A 20,826-nucleotide genomic window follows, 5' to 3' on the forward strand; every position below is an offset into this window, starting at 1 on the left:
TATGGTTTATATCTATTTTGTCTTAATCTGTATAGTCTGATGGTTAGCATTAAACTGCCATTGTAAGCATATCTTTCCAAGAGGAAAAAGATGGATATAAGAGGAAAGAAAGAAACAAAAATCCTAGCCCTCTCCCTCTCTAAAAGCATCGTTTTAGACTAGAAGGAGAGGGAGAGAAGGAAAGATATTTTCTAGCTAACAGAGGCAGAGTAGAAATGCTGGTTTGGTACACCTTTTAGCACTGGGTTGAACACAAGGTGCCCTCCCCAGAGTCTAACTTGTGTTCAATTGGTTGCAGCCTAACAGAAAATAAAGAGATACAAGCATCTTATGGGTAATTTGGGATGCTCTTCATGAACAGTTGTCCAGGATGTGGTGTCCAGAGTACGTCCCACTCACTATGGGCCTAACTGGATTTTAAAAGTACTGAATTTAGATTTACATTGTTTCTTTATAGAACTGTGACATAGCAACTAAAAGCAGATAAGCTGCTAACCATGGTTGGGCATGCTCCAAATCCCCATTGACAGTGAAACTCTTATTTCATAGAATCATAGAATCACCAGGTTGGAAAAGACCCATCGGATCATTGAGTCCAACCATTCCTATCAAATACTAAACCATGCCCCTCAGCACCTATGCTTCTGAGCATATAATTTAATCTATTTAAGTAAAGTCTAAAGAGAGGAGCAGGGTCCTACATGCACTAATATGACTCAATTGCCCTGATCAGCCTTACTGTGATCACTGTCATGAGCCTTGCAAGGCATAGGCTGAGATCTTGTGAGTTAGGAGGCTTAGCAGAAAAACTACAGCAGGATAAAGAAACTGAAACAGCCAGTAGCCAGCTGAGCCTTCATTAATAATTGCAAAGCTCTCACATGAAAGGGGCCTGGCAAAGCTGAATTAAATTTCTTAAAAAACGCAGGGATAACTTTTGCTTTTGGAGTCTTTGGTCACATAAATAAACAGCTTTTGGTTATGTGGCAATGGTCTTTAGTTAAGACCTGGATGAAGTAGTACTGGATGCAATAAAATACCTTTTCTTCAAGGTATGAGGGTACTTTTTAACATAGGCCAGGCCAGGTTAATTTTGGTAATATTGCGATCATTCATGATCATCTTGTCTCACAAAAAGGGCTTTCTTCAAGGCTGATTTGTCATTGCTTGAAGACTCACGAGCAAGGATGGACATAATTAAAACATACACATTATATCTTGAATAGAATTCATGCACTTCACATGCATAGTATTTCTCTTGGTAGAAACTGAAGAAATACCACAGCCTTTGAGCCGAAAGTGTCACCTTTCCTAATTGCAAAGGTCCTTTCTGTCTTAAGAAAACGTATAATTCTCTTTCAAGGTAGATGCAAAAAAACTGTCTAGCAAGTTTTTGAGTGAGCTCTCAGAGAAGCTGAGAAATAACAGCAACAGCAGCCTCTGAACTCAGCCATAAACAGGAACAAAGATAGCTCTTTAAGTGCCCCTGGGGCTTTGGGTCTGTGTTACGTCTGCATGTAAAGGTTGTATTTCCAGAGCTATTGCTCTGTTGTGCTCAGCAACATCCATGCAAAGCAGCAGAGTAATTTGCCTGTTACAAATAAATAAGGGAAGTTTCATTTTAATTTGAAAAGGCGTATTTTCATTTTGTCACACCTGCTAAGTATTTGCTGAATTAATTAGCTATCAATATAAATTATCTGTTTCTGATTCATTCAATATTTTGCTATGGGGAAAGCTAAGTTTTTCATCTAAAAAGAAGTCAACATTTTAGCAGATTCCATAGTTGCACAAAAATAATTTAAAAAAATGCCTAGGCAGTATATACAATAAACAATACCTCTGTGATTTTCATTCTCAAGCGGTGGTTCTCTGACTGCAATCCTTCTAGTCGAGATGTGCTGGCTTGATTGACGCTGGTGACTGATGTTGATGTTTTTGAATCTTCTTTCTTTTGATTTTGAGTGAACTGAAATCGTCTGTTCTGTGTGGCTGCATCTGGGTTTGTCCTCAGTGTGATGAGCTGAAAGGTTTAAAAGCCTTAAGAAATCCTGATGTTTTTATTTCTGCAGCTACTTCTTTTGTATCTCAAAATATTGAGAGGTAAACCCAGAGTTCTTTTCTACTTTCAAGTGCAAAATTCTGGAAAGTGTGCTCTGCTTGCCATGTGCAGTACTTAAGAAAAATTCTGAATAATTTTACAGAACAGGTTGAATCAAAAAGATTTTGCAAAGAGAAGTGCTCAAAAAAAATCAGGGAAAATTAATTTAAAATATATTTATCTGGATTTTAAGTACATTAAAATATATCTTAATATTTAATCAAACACACATTTCTCCTTAATTGTTGTCTTTATTCTTTCAAAGGATATATTCCTTTGTTAAGAAAAAAACAACCCAAGTTCTTCTCTTCTGAAGCACAATTTCATCTGAAATTTCTCCCTTCCTACTGTTACAAGTAACACTCAAGCTGAGAGAGACATGAAGCAGGAGTATTTTCAGAAAAAAACCCATGGGAGATTGCACTCTGGAGATAACGGAAACTTAATTAGGTTTTAGTGACCCAAAATAAAGCAAATCTGTTCAAATCAATTAAATAAGCCACTTAAGAAAGGTGAACCTTAAACATATTTAATTCAAACAAATATAAGTAAGATTTAACACACAGTGACAATGTGAAAATATCACCTCAACATGAGAAGAGAAAGCTATTAGCTGTTAGGTAAGAGGGAGAAAGCTTCTCAGATTACTCTAGAAGAAGAAGAATAAAGAAGAGGAGGCATAAAGAATTGATGATTACTTGCTAAGAAGCATATTTGTATACAGATGTGCCTTTACTGCACATTCTTCCTTTCCACTCAGCCCCAGTGAGAGCACACCTGTAGTGCTTTGTCCAGGTTTCGGCACCCAGTACAAGAGAGACATGGGCAAATAGAACAAAGTCCAGTGAAGTGCCACAAAGGTGATGAAAAGGACTGGAGACTTTATGATACAAGTAGAGGCTGAGGACTGTTTAGCCTTGAGATGGAAGAGAGTGAGGGAGACAATATTCAAGTGTATAAATAATAGGAGAGAGTAAAGTGGATGAAGCCAGACTTTTCTCAGTGGTGCCCAGTGGAGGGAAGGGAGACACAAACTGAAACCCAGGAAATTTAAACATCAAAAAACTCCCTTTTCTACTATGACTCTGGTAAAATGCTGGAATAGGTACTAAGAGAGGTCGGGGACGATTCATCTCTGAAGACAATCAAGACCAAACTGCTCATGTCCCCAAGAAGACTGCTGCAGCTGAGTCTTCCTAGAGCCCCCACCTCTTCTCTCTCCCATGTCTTTGATTCTAATTAGGCTGGTTGTAATGAATGGGGTGTATGACTCCCAGACCAAAAAATTGTATCAAAATGAAGCTGAAGGTGAAAAACAGTAATTACAAGGCTTCTTAAATTAGCAGGAAATATGATACAAGATGAAAGTTTTGCAGTATGATGCAGCGTAAGTTCAAACTTAATATAAGACAGAAGCATAGCCATCCATCAATCGACTCATCTTTTTCTGGGAGTTTTATTCAAAGACTGGATGTTTTGCCACAAGGACATATGCGCTAATGAATTTATTCCCATAGTGTGGATTAGATTGAAAAGTACATGGGCTGTGTTGTTGGCTCACTGTACAAGAGATGAGGTGAGATGAGCTTTGTTTTTTCTGTCCATAAAATCAGTGGAACTTGTGTCTTGCTGTCTTGCATCTGTGCAGTTTAAATTTCTGCTAAGAGTCAATGCTGAATATCTACAAAGTCAATGCCAAATAGACAAAAAATGCCACCAACACAGAAAATAATGTTTTTATCTTGGTCCCTTAGAACTGATTTTTCTTTGCTGCGCTGCAGGAAACTGGATTAGAATTAATGTGTTTATGCCAATGCAATCAACAGTGGTATGTGCTTGGTGGGTGACTAGAAGTGAGCAGTGTTCTGTCTCTAAAGGAATGGAGCAGATAAAACAGAAGGATGTTGACTTTTGATAAAAAAAGGATAAACATGAGAAAATTACTTAATGAAGAAAGAATACGTATTAGGATTGCTTCTTTTAAAGAAGCGGGGATTATGCTATACTATAGCCCTACTCACTACTAAAAAGATAATTAGTCATAGCAGTCAGTTCTAACAAGAAATATAAACATAATGCATGTTTGAACTGTGCAGATAATTTCTACAAGACATTCTTGAACCCTGAAATAGAGAATAGTTTAAAAAATGTTTGGACATTTTTTAATCAGGTAACAAGAATGCCTACAGTTACTCCAAATGGGAGGCAGTATAATGGATATCAACATTTGTACTTGAGGATACCTTTTAATGGAGAAAGCAATATACAATTTTCCCCTGATCTATCTTACTCTACTATAGGATTTTACACATATTTCTTCTAAGGCACTTGGCACCAAATAAAGTGGTGATGGATGAGATGGACATTTAACTGTAGAAGCACAGTAACTGCCAGGTTACAAGTAAATAAAATCAGTGAGCTGACAAGAAGTAAGTGGAAAATGTCATGTTTCTTCCCTAGTTTGCCTACATAGTTGAATAGTTGCCTATTCAGATGCATAAAACAGTTGTGGGGCAAAAACTGAATTTCAAGGCTGTCGGAAGGCCCAGGAAACTGCTGAAGATCAGTTAAAAGGTATATGTTTTGCTTTGTATAGCAGAGAAGTAGAACTACTCACCTAGCCCCAAACCCTCATTACTGCTTGAATTTGTCTGGCCTTAAGTGAAAAAAATGTAGTCTTGCAAGTCTTCAGTATCATCTCTTGTGCTTGATGAGCCACAGGCTTTAGTATTTCACTTCCTACATTGCTGAAATTGTACTAATTGACTACATACTTGTTAAGGGGGGAGACTTGCTGCCTCTCTCACACTGACTTCTTACCCAGATGTACAAGCTGAGTGGTGCCAGAGCTAATCATCTGCAGGGTCCAGACAGGTTATTGTGAAACCTGTGCTGGAGCAGGCTGGAGGAAATAGTGCTTGCCAGCTGTTCTGCTCTAGCTGTGGCACAGCATGATGAGAAAAAATATACAGCAAAATGTATAAGCCTAAGAAGAGGAACTCTCCAGCCACAAAAACACTCACATGGGCATCAGGAGTGCTGCATTCCAGCTCCTGCTTCAACTGTTTGTTTTTTTTTTGTACCTTATCCAATGACCATATTTAACACAAAATAGCTAAGCATTTGGAAACTTGCTGATACATGGAATGAGATGAAGTATTTCATGCTAGAAGGCTATGGTTCACGTTTGTATTTTGAGTAGAAGGAACTGAGAGGAATAATGAGGGCAGGGTAATTGGGGTTTAAAAGAAGATCAGATGAAGGGATTAAAAAAAGGAACCAGAAAGGCTGTTTCAGAGCCTGTGGCAGCAGAAAAGGTTGGGCAAAGGAGCATGAAAGCAAAGAGGCAGAAGAGCATGTCACAGTATTAATAATATTTTCTCTTTGAAGAGAGTTCTGACATTCTTTGGAGGTATTTTTGGCATCACAGTTTTAATATGCACTTTCATACAGCTTACACACTTAAGTCTTGCAGTATTTCAAAGTACTCTCCATTGTTGTGTTTGTGAATGTTCCCTTAATTTAGAAAAAAAATTGAGATTTTTTTTTCTCAAAGATCCAGAATAAGAATATGACTGTATATGTTTGTGCAGCTTTTCAGCCTTTGAGAAATGAATTACAGAACTTGTAAACCCTTACTGGTTAGTTGATGCTGAAGAATGACTTGCTTTGCTCCTTTTGCAGATCAAGTCGTCTTCCATTGCTAGTTTGTGCCTCTAATTTCTTTCAGAGGGAACACTTTGACGCAAATTTATTAGCTTGTTTCTTTTACACACATAGTTCTTGGTCCCTCTGTTAGATCCATCACCAGGAATGCCACTTAGCATCAGAACTTATTCTCTACAATTCACTCAGTATATTGACTGAACATGAAGCAGTAAAGTGTCACAACCTTTTTATCACTGCTCATTTGAAAAACCTAAAACCAAATTCCTCAGGTGAAAGGCCCTGTAGATAGAGCCTTGCCTTGCAAATGTTTCAGACATGGAATTGCATGCATATCTGATTCAGGGTGATAAGCTAGGTTTATTCAAGTTGCTTAAAATAAATACAGCCATGCATTTTACTTTAAAATATAAAATATGCTCTCCAGAACCTGTTGCTTTTGTAAAGTAAACTTATGTAGAAATCCCTTTTCCCTTTATTCAAGATCATACTAATGTCTAAAGCTTAACTCTGAAAGCAACACGATCAAGTTACAGCCCTCCGTGGGTAAATGTCGTCTCGGTTCTTCCAACAATGCTCAACGAAAACATCCTCAGAACCCAAAAGAGCAAAAAGAAACAAAAGTATGTGTCTCTGAGTCTATGCCTCACTTAGTCCACTAATATACTTATAATAAAAAATATCTTTAATTTTAATTAAGAGAGATCCGTAGCTTACACAGTTTTCCTGTGAAGTACTGATAAAGCCTTTTGTACCACCATACCCAAATACCTTAGGGGTTTCAAGATAGTTGACCTTATAACATGCTAGTGAGCTAAAAAGATCTTACTATTTTAAAGGCATAGAAGCAGAGACTGTAACTATCTTGCTTTGGGTACATAAAAGTGTAGCAATCAACAACTGGACCTGTCCCTCCTGAATCTCCACTTTACCACTCTTTCCAAAAAGTTCCTAAAAGTTGGAAATGAAGACTCTTCCATTGAAATTACAGAAAACAACCTTTGTTTCCCTAGTCGCAGATTCAGTAATGATAAAGGCATTAGAAACACATGCATTCACACTCCTGTAACTTTGCATGCTCCAATTTCTCCAAAATGTCATGAGGCTTTGTCGTTTCTGGCAGGACTCGGAGACACGAGATTATAGATGGGTTTGGTGTAGAACTCACACACCCACTGTGCTTGAAAAGGCAACGAACTTTTACATATCAAATCACAATTACAAAACAGAAGGGGAAAAACCATCCAGCCCCACAATAAACAAATTCACCTACCTTGGGTACAAACACGAGGCAGAGAGTAATGGTGCTGCAGAATATTATGACTAAAGCAACGATGCAGAACTGCACATTGGGTTGGTCCCGAGTAAGGAATGAAACAGCGGCACCAATAATACACATTATCCCCACGTTGTACACACTCATTCCGATGTACTTGCTATCATTCAAAGCAGGAATGCTGACGTTTCGTGTCTCCCAGGCTAGGAAACACCCGAATAACTGAAACGGTAAAAGAAGGGAAAAGAAGATAATTATAAGAGGAACTGGCTGGTATCCAGAAAAAGCATTAATTTTAAACTGATATGTTTTATAACTTGACAAATATAAGTGATATTACAATATAGAGATATACACCTACCTTTTACCCAATACCTAATTACTTGTGTGATTTGTTCTGCTCACAAGACAGATTCCTGCTCTCACAAGAAAAATGTGAGACTTGGAATTAGTTGTGATGTGAACAAATTTCTCAAAAACCCATTGCTATCTTCATTTTATACTTTTGGTAATTTTTAAGAGCAGCCCTTCCTGTTTGTTTCCAAGGATTCCAGTAAAGATACAATGTCTGTTGTTCTTTTAGCTATTTTTAGCAGCTGTTCTCAATATATTCTTATCAATCCAGTCATTCATTGTATGATTATCATCTACATTAATAAACAGCAGTGCCAAGATGTGTCCCATGGGAGACAAATATACAATGTAGAAAGTGCCACCCTAGTTGTTCAGACTGCAATTATAATGTCTTTTATTATAGTGGGAGTTGGTAATGGCCTTTCAATTGCAGTTGTCTAATGATTTCTGGCATAAAATATTCTTGTGCCATTTTTTGTTTTGCTCATTTCTTTGGTGTATTTTCAAATTTTACCCTGTTTGTTATTTGCAATATGCTTTTGCAATTCAGCAGGGGAAAGTCTTTAATGTAAGGAAGCTGTCTTCATCCCTTGAAATTCAATTAGATTTTTCTATGACACGAACTGATGCGAAGTATTAGTTTCTTTCTCTTACATTCATCAGAGAAATGGCAGCACAGTAAATCCATAAACACACTGAAGATATTGTAAATAGGTAACCCAGCCTGAAAAGCCTGGTGAGAGTATATGGTGCCCTAGGAAGAATGGCAGAGAGCAGATTCAGTAGGAGGGAAGGATAGAGAGAGGAATCATCACTAAGACCCAAGGCATGGTTTCTGTGTTTTCCAGCTTTTTCTGAGTGCACTGCAAGGACAGGCAAGAAGGAAAAAGATGTGTTCCCATTGACCTTGGTACCCTCCCTCCCAGACCAACATATTTATTCACTGCCATGTCATGCAGATAACTGTCTGTTTCAAAGAACTGCAACCCACGCGGTAATCCAGGGAATTAAAGGTCTATGATGATTCCATTTGCAGATTAATTACAGTTGCCTAGACAAATTTACCTTATGTTTGCCTTTTTTCTGGAGGGGTAAACCAAAAATTTTGAAGGCAAATTCCCTGGACTAGAAGAACGTTGTTTGGTTGTCAGTCAAGCACAAGAGACTAAGGAACTGATAGTTTTATGTTTGCTATCCAGAGTCAGTTTTGCCCTTCTGTGCTTTCAAACACAGTAGTAACTGGACCTTAATAACTGCAAATTTCTGTGATTATTTGCCTAGTTTTTACCTCAACTAACAATGGCAACAAACCCAACCATTTGTGACTCAGCTGCTTTGCACTCCTACAGAAACTAGCAAGCTGCAGGCACCTACCTACTCACCCAGGCACTCAATCCAGGACTTACTGCTGAACTGCCAGCTCTGCTCTCTTATTGCTGAGCTTGTTGGCTTGTTTTGTTCTCTTGCCTACAACACATATGTTACCCTGTCACGTGTTCATGAGCAGACCTGGCTGGAAGGCTTTGGCAGATAAGGCACCTACTTTCAGCCTATGGAACGTGGCAGGCTGGAGGAGCTGCCAAGTCCAGCAAGCCTCTTGCTCACCCAGTTTCCAAAGCTGCCATCTCTGCCACAATCTAAGTCAAGATACGTGGGGAGGGGTTGCTCTTCCCAGTAATAGCAGCATCAGTTGCCCTTGCAATTTGTACCCAAATCTTTCTTGGCACCATTTCATAGAATCATAGAATAGTTTGGGTTGGAAGGGACCTTAAAGATCATGAAGCCCCAATCCCCTGCCATGGGCAGGGACACCTCACACTAGATCAGGCTGCCCAAGACCCCATCAAACGTGACCTTGAACACCTTCAGGGGTTGGGCAGCCACAGCTTCCCTGGGCAGCCTGTGCCAGTGCCTCACCACCCTCATGGTGAAGAAGTTCCTCCTTACATCTAGCCTAAATCTGCCCCTCTCCAGTTCATACCCATTGTCCCTAGTCCTATCCCTACAAACCTTTGTAAACAGTCCCTCTCCAGCTTTCCTGTAGCCCCTTTCAGATTAGCTATAAGATCTCCTCGGAGCCTTCTCTTCTCCAGGCTGAACAAGTCCAACTGTCTCAACCTGTCCTCGTATGGGAGGTTCTCCAGCCCTGTGATCATCTTTGTAGCCTCCTCTGAACCCGTTCCAACAGTTCCATATTCTTCTTATGCTGAGGATCCCAGAACTGGACACAACATTCCAGATGAGGTCTCATAAGAGAGGAATAGAGGGGCAGAATCACCTCCCTTGATCTGCGGGCCACTCCACACACCTCTGCAGGGCAGTGTCCTTTCCAGAGCACTCCCTTTCCTTCTTGTCGCAGGCTTACCTCTTGTGTTTTACCCATAACCTCTAGCAGTACTAGAGCCCACACCTCACTACAGTCCCCTGCCTCTCCCCCTGCCTTTCCCAGCAGCTGAAGAAGTGCAGGAAAAAAAATCAGTGGCTGCTGCAAATGGAGCATGGGAGAGGGCTGCTCTTGAAGGGTCTCAGAGGCATTCAACTAGGGTAGCTGAGGTTGGTAAGCTGGTTATTGAGCTGGATATTTTTGTGCCAGAGAAGCAGCTTATCCTCTATTACATTTCCTGGAGCCCCTCATCTAAACAAGGTGATGCTTCCAATAAGAAAGGATGGGTCTGGCTCCATGCACAGATGGAGCAGATAACACACAGATTCCTTTACAGGCTCTGCAGAAACAAATAGTCCACTGTATTGACCTGGCTGTACTGGTGATATACACTGACAATATCTTCATTCAGGATACAAATATTCCTCCAAGGCACTCCACCGCCTCAGCAGCTGCCTGTTCGGCATTCCCTGCACTCTTGCTGCAGCTCAGCTCATCTGTGCTTCAAATTTACATATATTTACCAGCCCATCAACTGACAAACTGTCTGGTCTGAGCTGTTTTGAGGGTTAGAAGGAAACTCTGTGTGCGTGTCTACATCACATTTTTAAAGAGATGAGACCTGGATTAACTATGGAGAAGATTTCTATCTTCTCCTGCTAGAATTAATTATTAATGAGATTATTAGGGTTGTGGGCCATCCCTCACTCTCCCCCATTTCTCCCTGTATGAACAGATACCCTTCCAAAAGCATTATTCTGGGAATACAGCCAATATACTTAAATGAGGCCAGCACTTATTACAAATAATAGGCATGAATTTATAGCCGAGGCAGTTATAAAGTGATCTAAAATATCAATTATAATGGAAAAAGACCATTTGAACAGTGTTATGGAGGTTATGGTTTGGCCTATTCTCATTTATAATTGAGAATAGCATAGAAAATGGTCAAGCGTCTTCCAGATGAAAGGAAGATATTTATTTATATGCTAACTAAAGAAAGGGAGAGTCTCTTGAAGCAAGTGGGTTTTCTCAGAATGATGCAGTATAAATCTGAGAGTATTGTTTTTGATTTGTATTGGCATTTTGAGTAAAATGCTTGCCTCATGATAAGAGCTGCTCTTTCCTAAAAGTCTCAGCTCATCTTTGAGACTCGTACACAGATAAAAGCTGAGAGTTTTCTACAGCCTGCTGCCAGGACAATGGTGATTCCAGAGGTGCTCCTTTTTTTGCCTGCTACAAGTGTCTGCAGAGCTCAATGGAGTTTATAGGATTTCTCCTGAGATAGAGCCTTACTGAGGAAATGTGGCACTTTGCTTTCCCTCTGTCTGCTCTTCTTCTTGACACCCTTCCTGAGGCACAGACAATCTTTGCATGTGAAAGATTAGCTATTATGACTAAAAATCCTGAAAAATGGCTTGGCTGATGAATGGGATGCAGACATTGATACTGAAATGCCCAGATTTCCATGACTCCTTGACAATTTTGAATAGGAAACGCAGGAGCTCCAGCTAAAACCACAAACCCTCGGTAACCCAGCTAAGCTGCTCTTTACTCCTGGTACCTAAACTTTAAACATCAGTCTTCCCCAGCTATGTAAATCATACTTCTCATTATACTTGGGGATATCTAAGTGTGGAGACTGCTGTGCAATTTAAAGACTATTTGACATTTAAGGCTGCGTGCTGGGATTTGCAACACAGCTGTCTCTCCTTCTATTGCTCCCAGAGGACTCAAGCTGGTAAAGGCTTTCCAGAACATATCTAGATGCTTGGGACCCCACAAAATAACAGTTAGCCATCTTTGTTCAAGACAATGATGCTTATGATGACCGTTGCATAGCTTCGTGTTTGGACAACACGGCACGACTCCAGACTTTGCCTGTGATGTACTCCCTAGCCCCACACTAGAGGCTGTTTTCAGAAGGAGCTATCAAATTTCTTTCAGAGTTGTCAGATTTTACGTAATGAGAGACTGACTGTCTTAATTACTTGGGCACTTGCGTGGGATGCTAGTTCTGATCTCTGCTGAGAATTTTGATTAAACATTCTTTAGAGCAGGCATGCATAAACGCACAGGGATGGAGGCAGACAGCTCTTAGCAGTGCTCGTGTGCTGGATTCAGAGAGAGGCAGGAAATGTCTGTCCCCACTGTTTCATACCAGCTCACTTAGGCAGCTCATACCAGCAGTTACAAATCCTCTCTTGAGGCTCCTGAAAGATCCTGTGCGTCACAGAATTAATTTGAATATCTAGGGCTATGCGTTCTCCCACAGAAAACAGTTACCTAAAACTTAAGGAGCACAATAGTCCACTGTCATGTCTAGTGGTCTAACTTAAGTCCCTTCAGGGATCTCAATCAAAGACAGACAGAATGCAACTAGGAGGGCTCCCTACATCGTTAGTCATTAACTTAAAGCCTTTCCCATTTTAGTCTACTAAATACTCATCATCTTCATAGAATCATAGAATAACCAGGTTGGAAGAGACCCACCGGATCATCGAGTCCAACCATTCCTATCAAACACTAAACCATGTCCCTCAGCACCTCGTCCACCCGTGCCTTAAACACCTCCAGGGAAGGTGACTTAACCTCCTCCCTGGGCAGCCTGTTCCAGTGCCCAATGACCCTTTCTGTGAAGAATTTTTTCCTAATGTCCAGCCTAAATGTAGGAAATCTTGATGTAGGAAGTGTCCTAAAATGTTGATTTGGACTGTACAGGCAAGATTGGTTGCTTTCATCTTTCGTTTGAGGGTAGGTAGGTTCCATTTGACACTACAGTGATGTAGAGCATTATCTCTGCAGCAGCTGATGTGGTGGGTTTAGATTGTATTCAGTGCACCTAAAAGGCCTATGAGACAACCATTGAATAGGTCTGTGGAAAACAGCATCTGAAGACAGTCGGATTATATCATTGTGACTGCAAATATAATTCTGGACACTAAGAGAAATCTATATTAAAGTTCTAGAGGATTAGCAGGACTATGAAGAACACAATATTTGTGTGTATAGAGTTTAATAGCCAAAAATTTAATTTTTAAAAATCTTATACTGACTAAATTATGGTAACTTGGAGTATAGTAAAAGTGTTCGTGGCTCAAGTATTAGAAAATATATAACACTGTTTTTTTCCGAAAATCTACTAGCTAGTTAATTTTAAATCTCATTCACCAGAATGACTACTAAGCATTGCAACAATAGCTTACAGATCCACATGTATGAATACAATCAAGTGCCTAATTTGCTATTGTACTTCATAGACTGGCAGATGACAGGCTGGAAATTATTTATCCTCCTATACTCCCTTTGTCCCGGTACTGCCCTAGAAAAGTTATGCCTATATGTTTCATTTCAAAGTCACGTTAGCTTATACTTTGAACATGAGTTATGAGGTGTATTAGGAAAGAAAGATAAAGAAAGAGAATTATACTGAGGATATCAGACAAGAGAAGAGAAATACGAGAGGAAAGGTCTCCAATCCTGTCAGAAGTCATGCTTGCCAATAACTAGAGGGTATGGTTTTGGAAAGATTATGTATTGGATGATGCTGCAGCTTTGCAGCTAATTACTGTATTGTAGTAGCACTTACTGAGCTCACTTGTGGATCACAGCCATGTTGTGCTGCATGAAAGAACAAAAGTAAGCCGTTATTTCAAAGATCTTACAGCTGGCGGGTGTTTTTTGCTTTGTTTTTGGTTTTTTTTGGTTGCTTTTTTTTTCTGGCTACATTACTGGGAGATTTCCCCTCCTGCTGCCTCTTAAAATAAAGGCAGTTCTGGACTCTGGCCTGTAAATAACTCTCAATCTGAAGTAACCTCTGAAGCTGGAGTTGTGGGTTTCCCTACTCATGTTCATGCACTAAATCCAGATCAAACCCAGACATAGGCACATTTTTATTTCAGTGTAATGGCTGCAGATTTTTTTAAATGAGAATTTGCAAAACAAACAAACAAACAAACAAAAAAAGCACTTTGCTATTTCAGGTTTTCTCTGGAGAACTGGGCAGTAAAAAACACTGAGCAATTTCCAGGAAGACGTATAGAAAAGTAATTTTTTTTTTCAATTCGTAGCACACCAAGTAAGGTTACCAAACTGAAAAACTAACTATACCCTTGTATATCTCCTGCCTTCACAGTCAGCAAAATCTGATGTTAAATCATCCCTCACTCCCCTGATGTGATGTGAGTCAGCTGTGTTTTTAATTGGTTTTCACAGAGATGCTCTGGATAAACAGTACTAAAGGGAAGAATAATATTTCTATCAAGCATTAGGATAATATTTAAATATTTTCTTAATTGCAAGATGTGATAGTCAGCTATTCCGTTGAAGGGCCTTCTTTGTAAAGGTCTTGGTAATGTCCCTTTTGCTGCAGGGCACTTTGTATGGTGCCCAGAGCACCATGGAAGAGCAGCTGCACAAAACTATGGAAATAAACATGCATCCAGATATAATTTTCCACTCTATACTCCAGCCTCCCAAAACCCAGCAGGTTAATAAAATATTTTCCCTTCTTTCTATTCAGATTGTATCTGACTTTCTGCCGTGAAAATTCTGCTTTGTCATGAAACACGTTATAGTAATTAGGTTGAAACAAACACGCTATTGGTTATTAAAGAATTGGAATAGCTCTATACTGTCTCTGGCAAAAGTTTACTACAGACAACACTGTAAAACAATCAAACATCTCTGATAAAAACAAGTGTGTGTTACAATTTAAATCTATTTCTGCTATAAAAAAATAGATGTCAAGAGACATGTAAGGGAACATTGCAGTATCTGCAATATTTGAAGAACATATTTGAAGTTTCCTTATGGCCACAGTAGGGAAAAATTTATCCTACAAAACCATATGGCAAGTTATGTTTTGGATTCTAAAACACTTCCACTGTTTTATTAAAGATTCAACTAGTATCTGGTACCACTATAAACTACTTTTCTCCACTGGAAAGCTTAACTATATTCCTATCTAATGATTGTTAGATGGGACAGATGGGTTGGTGTTAAACAAACCATAAATATGAGCTGAAATCATGCAATTTAATTGAGAAGGCAGCAGTCCCTTCTTCCAAGTACACTTTTTGATCATGAAGGGAATTAGGAAAGAATGCAAATTGATGTGTTAAAAATCAAAGGAAATTTCAGAAAATAATTAGGAATTTTAACATAATCTGAAGACTATTCAATTTTATGCGCATAAAATGCATTAATTTGATAAAGAGTTCAATTAAGAATAGACATATCATTGATATAGTATCATATGATAATTGGGGGGGACTTAAGGAAATCATCTAGTGCAACCTCTTGCTTAAATAGCAGGGCCACCTGTGGGGTCAGACCAGGCTGCTCACAGCTTTACATACTCTGAACTTGAAACTTTCCAAGGATGAGGGCTAATCAATGTCTCTGGGCAACCTGCTCCACTGCTCGACCCGTCTCAGAGCAAAATGAGAATTTCTTTATATCTGGTCTATATTAAGTAAATAGAGGAATACAGCCAAAATCAGGAGTGCATAGAATCATAGAACAGAATCACCAGGTTGGAAGAGACCCACCGGATCATCGAGTCCAACCATTCCTACCAAACACTAAACCATTCCCCTTAGCACCTCATCCACCCGTGCCTTAATACACACCACAGCTGTACTGTTCACAAGCAGCTCCTGGGCTAGACATACAGAAAGGGCTTAAGCACCTGAAGTGGTAGCGAGAAGCTACACCCAGCATCCAGCAAGGACAACCAGGTTGTACCTCAGTACCACCTGTAGGTGCCTGAATTCTGTTAGCACCCAAATTTCTGCTTCTCTGCATGCTCAGGGCTGTCTGACCTCAGGCAGGGTGTTTGCCCACTGGTGCCTGTCACACAACCAACCTCTAGTGGAGTTCAAAAAGGCATTTCAGGCTAGTGAGGTCCATGTACCCTGGCCAAGCTGCTCTCTCAGCCAAGTGCCGATTGAAGACAGAGCCGCTGGGCACTGACTGCAGCCCAAGCTCTAAATCATGGTACTTAACTCATTTTTGCAAATCTACTTGCAAGTGCATGAAAACATTGGAAAATTAATGTTTAGAGATTAGCCATTAAACCGAAGGAAGATACTGGAGACAGGAGCAGGGGTAGCAACAGGAACATTTACAAGCAGCAACTGAAGGATGTTTGGGTGTGGGCAAAACAATCTGCTCTAAACTTCATAGATGTAAAGAAGCTTTCCTTACCTTAAAAATTGCTTGGTTGTTGGGGATTTTAAAACGAACAAGCAATAAGCCTGGACAAAGACTAGACAGAATATAACGAAGGTCAAAGACAAAATTCATAATAATGATTAAGAATTAAACTTCTAATATAAAGATAATGGAAAGGGAAGTTAAATATATAGTAGAAAATAAATGGCTAGCAGCATTAACAAACCTCATAAGGATTTCTAAAAATGTAGAAGAAATACCAACAATGATTCATTCCTTGAAAGATGACAAATTCTATAGTAACGATACATGGTTTGGTATGCTTAATGAATAGTTTTGTCCTATATTTACATATAGATGGAACAATGCATTCATGTATTTCCAAATCACTGAAATGTAGCTTATTCCAGCAGTAAGTGAGCTCTTGAAAACCCTGTCAAGGCAAGCTGTTGTAATCAGAGAGATCCAGTAACTTGCATGCAGGAATTTTAGGAACTAATTTAGAAGTTGGACTGCTGGACTTAATTTGTTGATATTTATTGGAATCCTGGCAAAGCTTCATTTAAGACATAAAGAGGCCATATGGGAAAAGAGAAAGTGGAACACCTTCAGTGATTATGGAGCTGTTACAGTAATTTCTATCCTAAGCAAATTAATGAAATGTCTGATGCGTGAACTCAGGCGATAAATGACAAAAAAAGAGGATACTGATATATTTCAACATGCTAGGAGATTGCAAGACTGAATGAAGATAATCACATTTATCCCCCTTACTAGGATTTCTCAGTAGTGTTTGTCTCAATATTGCATAGTATTGTCATTTAAAATAGTATGTTACAAAATGAATATAACACATTTAAACCAATTGAAATCTAGGTGAAAGATCTCGATGTTTAGTCATTAATGAGAAGCTAATGGAAAAAATGATAGATTTCCAAAATTCCTGACCTAGTGCTGTCCCATATTTGTACATTGACTTGAAAGAGGCTATAATAAATTCAACTTAGTAATTAGAGAGCCTCAGGAAACAGGGGTTCTTTCAGGTTTGAAATTAAAATTGACTATTATCCAAAAGACACGTTTTAGTTGAATTAATATTTTATTTGGCTTCATAAGTCAACTACAGAGTAGTGTATGTCAACTATAGTGACCAAGAGAGAATCCTGGAATATGAAGCATTACAAGGAATTAAATTTCTTATTCTTAGCAACCTTTACCAAATCCCATGATGTATATGTATTAGTTTTTCCTATTTTCACCTTGAAATACTGATGTTTTCAGCTTCAGCAAGGTTAGCTAAGGACCATATGTTAAATCCATGTATCAGGAGTGGTCAGCAATATTAGTTACAGCTTAAAACCCCCTGAGTTAACACTTAAAGGGTAAAAGTAGGATTTAATATGCAGAGCAACAGCCAAATGTGAAATATGCCTTGGCCTTGAAAGCCTGTTTCTCAGTAGCTGAATAACATGCAACTGTAATAATAAGCCAGTAATACAAAGAAACTTCCAACATATGTACATGTTGAGTCTAATATTAATTAAATACATTATCAGGAAGATGGCAATCAAACTGTAGACCAGTCTCATGCATGTGGACAATATACAAAGCACCCTACAGGAGTCCAATACGTTGGGGCACAACAACCCTATGCAGTGCTACAGACTAGAAGTTTGTCTAGAAAGCTGCCTGGAGGAGAGGGACCTGGGGGTGTTGGTTGACAACCGACTGAATATGAGCCAGCAGTGTGCCCAGGTGGCCAAGAAGGCCAATGGCATCTTGGCTTGGATCAGAAACGGTGTGACCAGCAGGTCCAGGGAGGTTATCCTCCCTCTGTACTCAGCACTGGTGAGACCGCTCCTCGAATCCTGTGTTCAGTTCTGGGCCCCTCACCACAAGAAGGATGTTGAGGCTCTGGAGCGAGTCCAGAGAAGAGCAACAAAGCTGGTGAAAGGGCTGGAGAGCAGGTCTTATGAGGAGCGGCTGAGAGAGCTAGGGGTCTTTAGCCTGGAGAAGAGGAGGCTGAGGGGAGACCTCATTGCTCTCTACAACTACCTGAAAGGAGGTTGTGGAGAGGAGGGTGCTGGCCTCTTCTCCCAAGTGACAGGGGACAGGACAAGAGGGAATGGCCTCAAGCACCGCCAGGGGAGGTTTAGGCTGGACGTTAGGAAAAAATTCTTCACAGAAAGGGTCATTGGGCACTGGCAGAGGCTGCCCAGGGAGGTGGTTGAGTCACTTCCCTGGAGGTGTTTAAGGCACGGGTGGATGAGGTGCTAAGGGACATGGTTTAGTGTTTGATGGGAACGGTTGGACTCGATGATCTGGTGGGTCTCTTCCGACCTGGTTATTCTGTGATTCTGTCTTTAATCTGGTATTGATCTGGCTGAGATCAGAAACATGATTCATACGCCTCACAAAGATGTTGGTGCACTCACTAATTATGAGCCACCAGCAAGTTTAAGATGATGTGATTTCTGTCATCGATTCGACTACATGAAATAAAGGTATTTTTCTACGGTGTCTGCATCATCAGAATCAAAAGCTATGCATACTGCAACTGGTGGTCACCATGTACACGCAGCCAGACCTTGAATTTGTATGTAGCATTTTAGGAGCTGAACCTAAGACGGGGAAAAAAACCTGAGTCCCATACGTACAGTGGGACTTTGCTGGGGTCACTAAGACAACTAATACAATGACAAAGGCAAGATTTAGGATGGTCATTTTCCTTTCATTCTCTGGTCACCAGTCCTGAGGAGTCAGAATCCAGTAACTGAAAACCCTTTGTATAGTTAGGATGCATTTCCTCACACTCCTTCTGAGACAACTGAAGAATCATGAGCCTTGGCTTACTTTAACATAGAAGGAACCTGCGCATCCTGGGGAGTAATGTCTTCCCTTATTTTGCTTTACCTTGCCTTCCCTTCCCTGCCCTTTCCTGTCCTTCTGTGTTCTGTCCTACCCTGAGTGAGTTGTTAACTGCATCAGTGCATTGAAGTCATCAAAATGCTTTATATCTTCAAGCCAAAAAAGAAAAATACTTTTTTAGGTTAACCTAATTTTTTTGTATTCTCATTTTGAGACAAGAAGTCACTAGAAACTATTTTGGCCTGAGCAAATCAGTAAGCCATTTCACCTTAAATATTGCCATTCTACTGTAATCAGCAATACTAGCTCTTTAGTATAACATATAGAATTAGAAACAAGTTTTTTATTATTGCAAAGTGCAGAATTCTGTGTTAGATAAATCTTTATAAGATGATACAGTAACATGAGAGGCTCATTTTTTTGCTCTGAATGCAAGGTGTGTGTGGTGTACAGAAACATCTTTGGTGATGAGATAAAATGCATCAGTTCTCTTGTCCTCATACAACTCACCATGGCAATTATTTAAGTGATTCAGAAGTGTATCTTCCTTTCTCATGTGTAGCGATTTGTGTGATAAAAGGGCACTGGAGTAATAAAAAGTTTATATTTCATTTGTGGTTATGAAACACCGTGTGCCTGAAATATGTATGATGAATAATGCCAAATGGCATTTGCAAACTAAATCAAACTGAGTCACATATCTTGCAGAAAACAGTCCAACACACATGCCAACAAACCAAGCTAAGGCAAATGTTTTTTTGCAGTGAGAAACAGTGCAGTTTGATCCCTGTCCAGTCCAACTCAAGCTTGAAAAAAACTTGAAAGAAACTTACCTGAGGATGCATTTTTAAAATACATAATGTCATTTTCCCTCTTTAATAACAAATTACAGGTTTTTAATTGAAAATATAATTGAAGTTATTTTTAGACAAAGTCCCCAAAACACCAAGTGATTGAATCCTTCAGTATTTTTAAAGACATTTTAATTCCCCTGCTCTATGTAAACCAAATGTATTTACTTGCTTAGTTTTCAAACTGAGCTATAGAGAAAAATGTCTTAAGGAATACTGGCAACTTCTACCTGGAAGAACAGGAAAAAAAACAACCCAATAAGCCGTTCAAATTCTGTAGAAGGGAATTGGAAAGTAACAATTGTATGGAAAACGTTCCTTTTAACAAATTTTCTAAGAAAAATCCTGTGAAATTAAAAATGCAAAGTGAAAAATAGTCTCCCAAGCGTGGGGCAGGAATTTATTGACAGATATATCAACCCAGTAGTAAAGTAATACACCAGAAAATGGACAAAACTTAAGAAGCTTACCTCTGAAGATAAATAACTGTATAAATCTGATGTAACGGATACAAACTATCTCTACATAGGTTGTAAATATTGCAATTAAGTTAAATATTTCATCAGCAATTGGGTACTAAAGCTACGTTTCCCAGTTTAGCTGCATTTCTTTGGAAGGTTTAGCTTAAAAAAGACACAAAATACAAAACTGGCACTTTGCAGGTTAGGGAGAATTGAGCAAAGAAATATAAGTCGCAGTTTAAGAAACTCCTAGCTCCACATGGAGACCTGCAGATGGGCCCTGCTACAGTACAGGGGCTCTGACAGCCTGAAGGAGTCTTTGCCCCCTTTTATTTGCTACAATCTGTTTTAAGCTAAACTAGTTCACTGGTGTGCAAAGAAGTTTCAGGTAAAATGTATGGGCACAATTTAGGGTAGCATGCCATGATCTTGCATAAAGCATGATGTCTTATGCCAATGGACAGTTGTGACTGTCCACTCAGTGACCTCAGTGCTGCTTAGTTACACGACTTCTGGTGGCCTTGCCTTCAAAACAAAAATCTTTCAACGCTGTGCTACAAGCTGAGGTTCCTGTGAATCCAGAGCCAAGCATAGCTGGCCAATAAGAAATCCTGAGATGTGGAATCTCTCCTAATTCCTGATCCTTTCCCGAGGATGAAATATGTCCTAGCTCTCAGTTTCATGCTTGC

At 39.5% G+C, this 20,826-nt stretch overlaps 1 protein-coding gene across 2 annotated transcripts in view; it reads right to left on the reverse strand.

Annotated features, from left to right (window-relative positions):
- GABBR2 (gamma-aminobutyric acid type B receptor subunit 2) overlaps positions 1-20,826 on the reverse strand; it is a 457,827-nt gene that overhangs the window by 18,573 nt on the left and 418,428 nt on the right. For both annotated transcript variants that reach the window (XM_069853337.1, XM_069853338.1), the window contains exons 15-16: positions 7,041-7,265; positions 1,841-2,023 (exon numbers count right to left, since the gene is read on the reverse strand). In XM_069853337.1, coding sequence (XP_069709438.1) covers positions 1,841-2,023; positions 7,041-7,265 — 408 coding nt within the window. The remainder of the gene's footprint in view (positions 1-1,840; positions 2,024-7,040; positions 7,266-20,826) is intronic.

Source organism: Phaenicophaeus curvirostris, chromosome 3 (genome assembly GCF_032191515.1).
Source record: "Phaenicophaeus curvirostris isolate KB17595 chromosome 3, BPBGC_Pcur_1.0, whole genome shotgun sequence".
Classification (NCBI taxonomy): Eukaryota; Metazoa; Chordata; class Aves; order Cuculiformes; family Cuculidae; genus Phaenicophaeus; species Phaenicophaeus curvirostris.